The 2,046-nt window shown below is 38.2% G+C and overlaps 1 protein-coding gene across 1 annotated transcript; it reads right to left on the minus strand.

The window, feature by feature from the left end:
• Positions 1-790: 790 nt before the first annotated feature.
• Olfr672 (olfactory receptor 672) lies at positions 791-1,729 on the minus strand. The gene has a single exon (NM_146760.1). The coding sequence runs from the start codon at positions 1,727-1,729 to the stop codon at positions 791-793; it is 939 nt and encodes a 312-aa protein (NP_666971.1).
• Between the last annotated feature and the right edge of the window lie 317 nt (positions 1,730-2,046).

The following is a 2,046-nucleotide window of genomic DNA, read 5'->3' on the forward strand; positions in this document are numbered from 1 at the left end:
TCTGCTTCCCATGGCCTAACACCTGCCCCAAGTCAGCATGGGGTAAGCACACTCAAAACTTGCCAAGTCCTGCCTCCAAGAGCAGCTTGAGCCCTATGGCTGAGTAATTGCAGGGACCCCCTTCACCCTACTGTTCAATATAAAGATGAAATTCATTCTGTGCACGAGAGGCTTCCTGATGGCATAACTACAAGTTTTCTTTCCTCGTTTTACCTCTTTGTACTTTAGTTCTATACACTTATTTCTCCATTGTATTTTTTTGTCATCTGGGAGAATTTCTTCTTGCTTGGATTCAAAGTGAAGGTTCTCTCATGCTTGACACTATGTAATTGCTGCAGTTGGATCTTCAAAAGTGAGAAGAGATTATGAAGTGATATTGATTTTTTTCAATCTTTTTCCCATCATTACATAATGATGGGAGCCAATTTCATCATAAAAGAAACTGGAATTATGATTGATTTCATTGATCCATACTCCTGGAACCCACATCTTAAACAGTGCTTTCTCAACCCCCAGTGCAACCATGATAAACAGTGAAATCATTACACCCCTCCTCAATAATCAGTGGATTCTTTATAAAAGTCTTGTTTATCAATCAATAATATTTTATTCAGAATTGGAACAAATATTTGCTAAAATACATAGCTTATTTACTGCCCATGAATACGGAAACATTGTGTGTTTAGCATAATATTCTGTAATGTGTTTATTCTATTTAAGCTTATTTATACATAAGTTCTTTTCTTAATAAAAAGAAAAAACTAGAAGAATACAAGTCATAAGCTCACTGTCAAACTTCCTTGCAAAAAAATATCACCACACGATCTCGAATCTGTTTGGTTCTCACCCCATAAATAAGAGGGTTAAGAGCAGGGGGAATGATCACATATAAGTTAGCAAGGAGGATGTGGATATATCGTGGAATATTGTGTCCAAATCGATGAGTCAAGAAGGAGAAAAAGGCTGGAGTGAAGAAAGCCAAGATCACACACACATGGGAACCACAGGTATTAAGAGCTTTGAGTCTGGCTTCCCAGGATGGGAGTTTAAATACAGCATGAAGAATTTTCGCATAGGACAGAGCAATCAAAACAACATCCAGAAGTATCATAGATATGAGTATTAATCCAAATAATACATTAACCTTGATGCTGACACATGCCAGTCGAGCAATGCCCATGTGCTCACAGTATGTGTGTGGTATGATATTGTGTCCACAGAATGAAAGCCTTAGAATGAGAAATATAAGTGGAAAAACCAAAATGAAATTTTTAAATAGTCCAACTCCAACAATAATGCAGATTGTTCTGTTGGTGAGGATAGTGTTATATCGGAGAGGGTTACAGATGGCAATGTAGCGATCAAAGGCCATAGCTACAAGCATGAATGTTTCGATGCCTGTAAACAGATGTATGAAAAACATTTGAGCTACACAGTCCCTAAAGGCAATCTTATGGAAGCCAAACCAGAATATACCGAGTGCTCTGGGAACAGTTGCTGTAGACAGACCCAAGTCAGTAACAGCCAGTATGGCCAGTAAGTAGAACATAGGTTGGTGAAGGCTGTGCTCTAGATAGATTACAAAGAGAATGATGACATTCCCTAGGACAGCAATAAGATAGACTGTTCCAAATGGCAAACCAAGCCAGAACTGCAACTCTTCCAGTCCTGGGATTCCCAAGAGCAGGAAGGAAGAAGGATGAATCCATGAGCTGTTGCCTGGTGACATGTTGTCAGGAGTCTCTGATGGGTATATTCATTTGAAGGAATCTACACAGGACTTGACAACACTTTATCAGCACTAATAATGAACAAGAACAGAATGGAGGTCATTAGTGTTCCTTCTCACTGAGTGTACTTCATATTTTCTCTCTTTCTTTTCACTCATGTAAATGGAATATGAATGTGAATATTTCTTAAGAAATAGATGAATATTTAAACTCTGTTCCATATAACCTAAATGAAGTTTTTTCTTCATGTAGACCAAGTCTTGTGTGGATATGAACCTAACCAGGTCACACAGGCTTCTGTATAGGCTTCAACATT

Source organism: Mus musculus, chromosome 7 (assembly GCF_000001635.26).
Source record: "Mus musculus strain C57BL/6J chromosome 7, GRCm38.p6 C57BL/6J".
Lineage (NCBI taxonomy): Eukaryota > Metazoa > Chordata > Mammalia > Rodentia > Muridae > Mus > Mus musculus.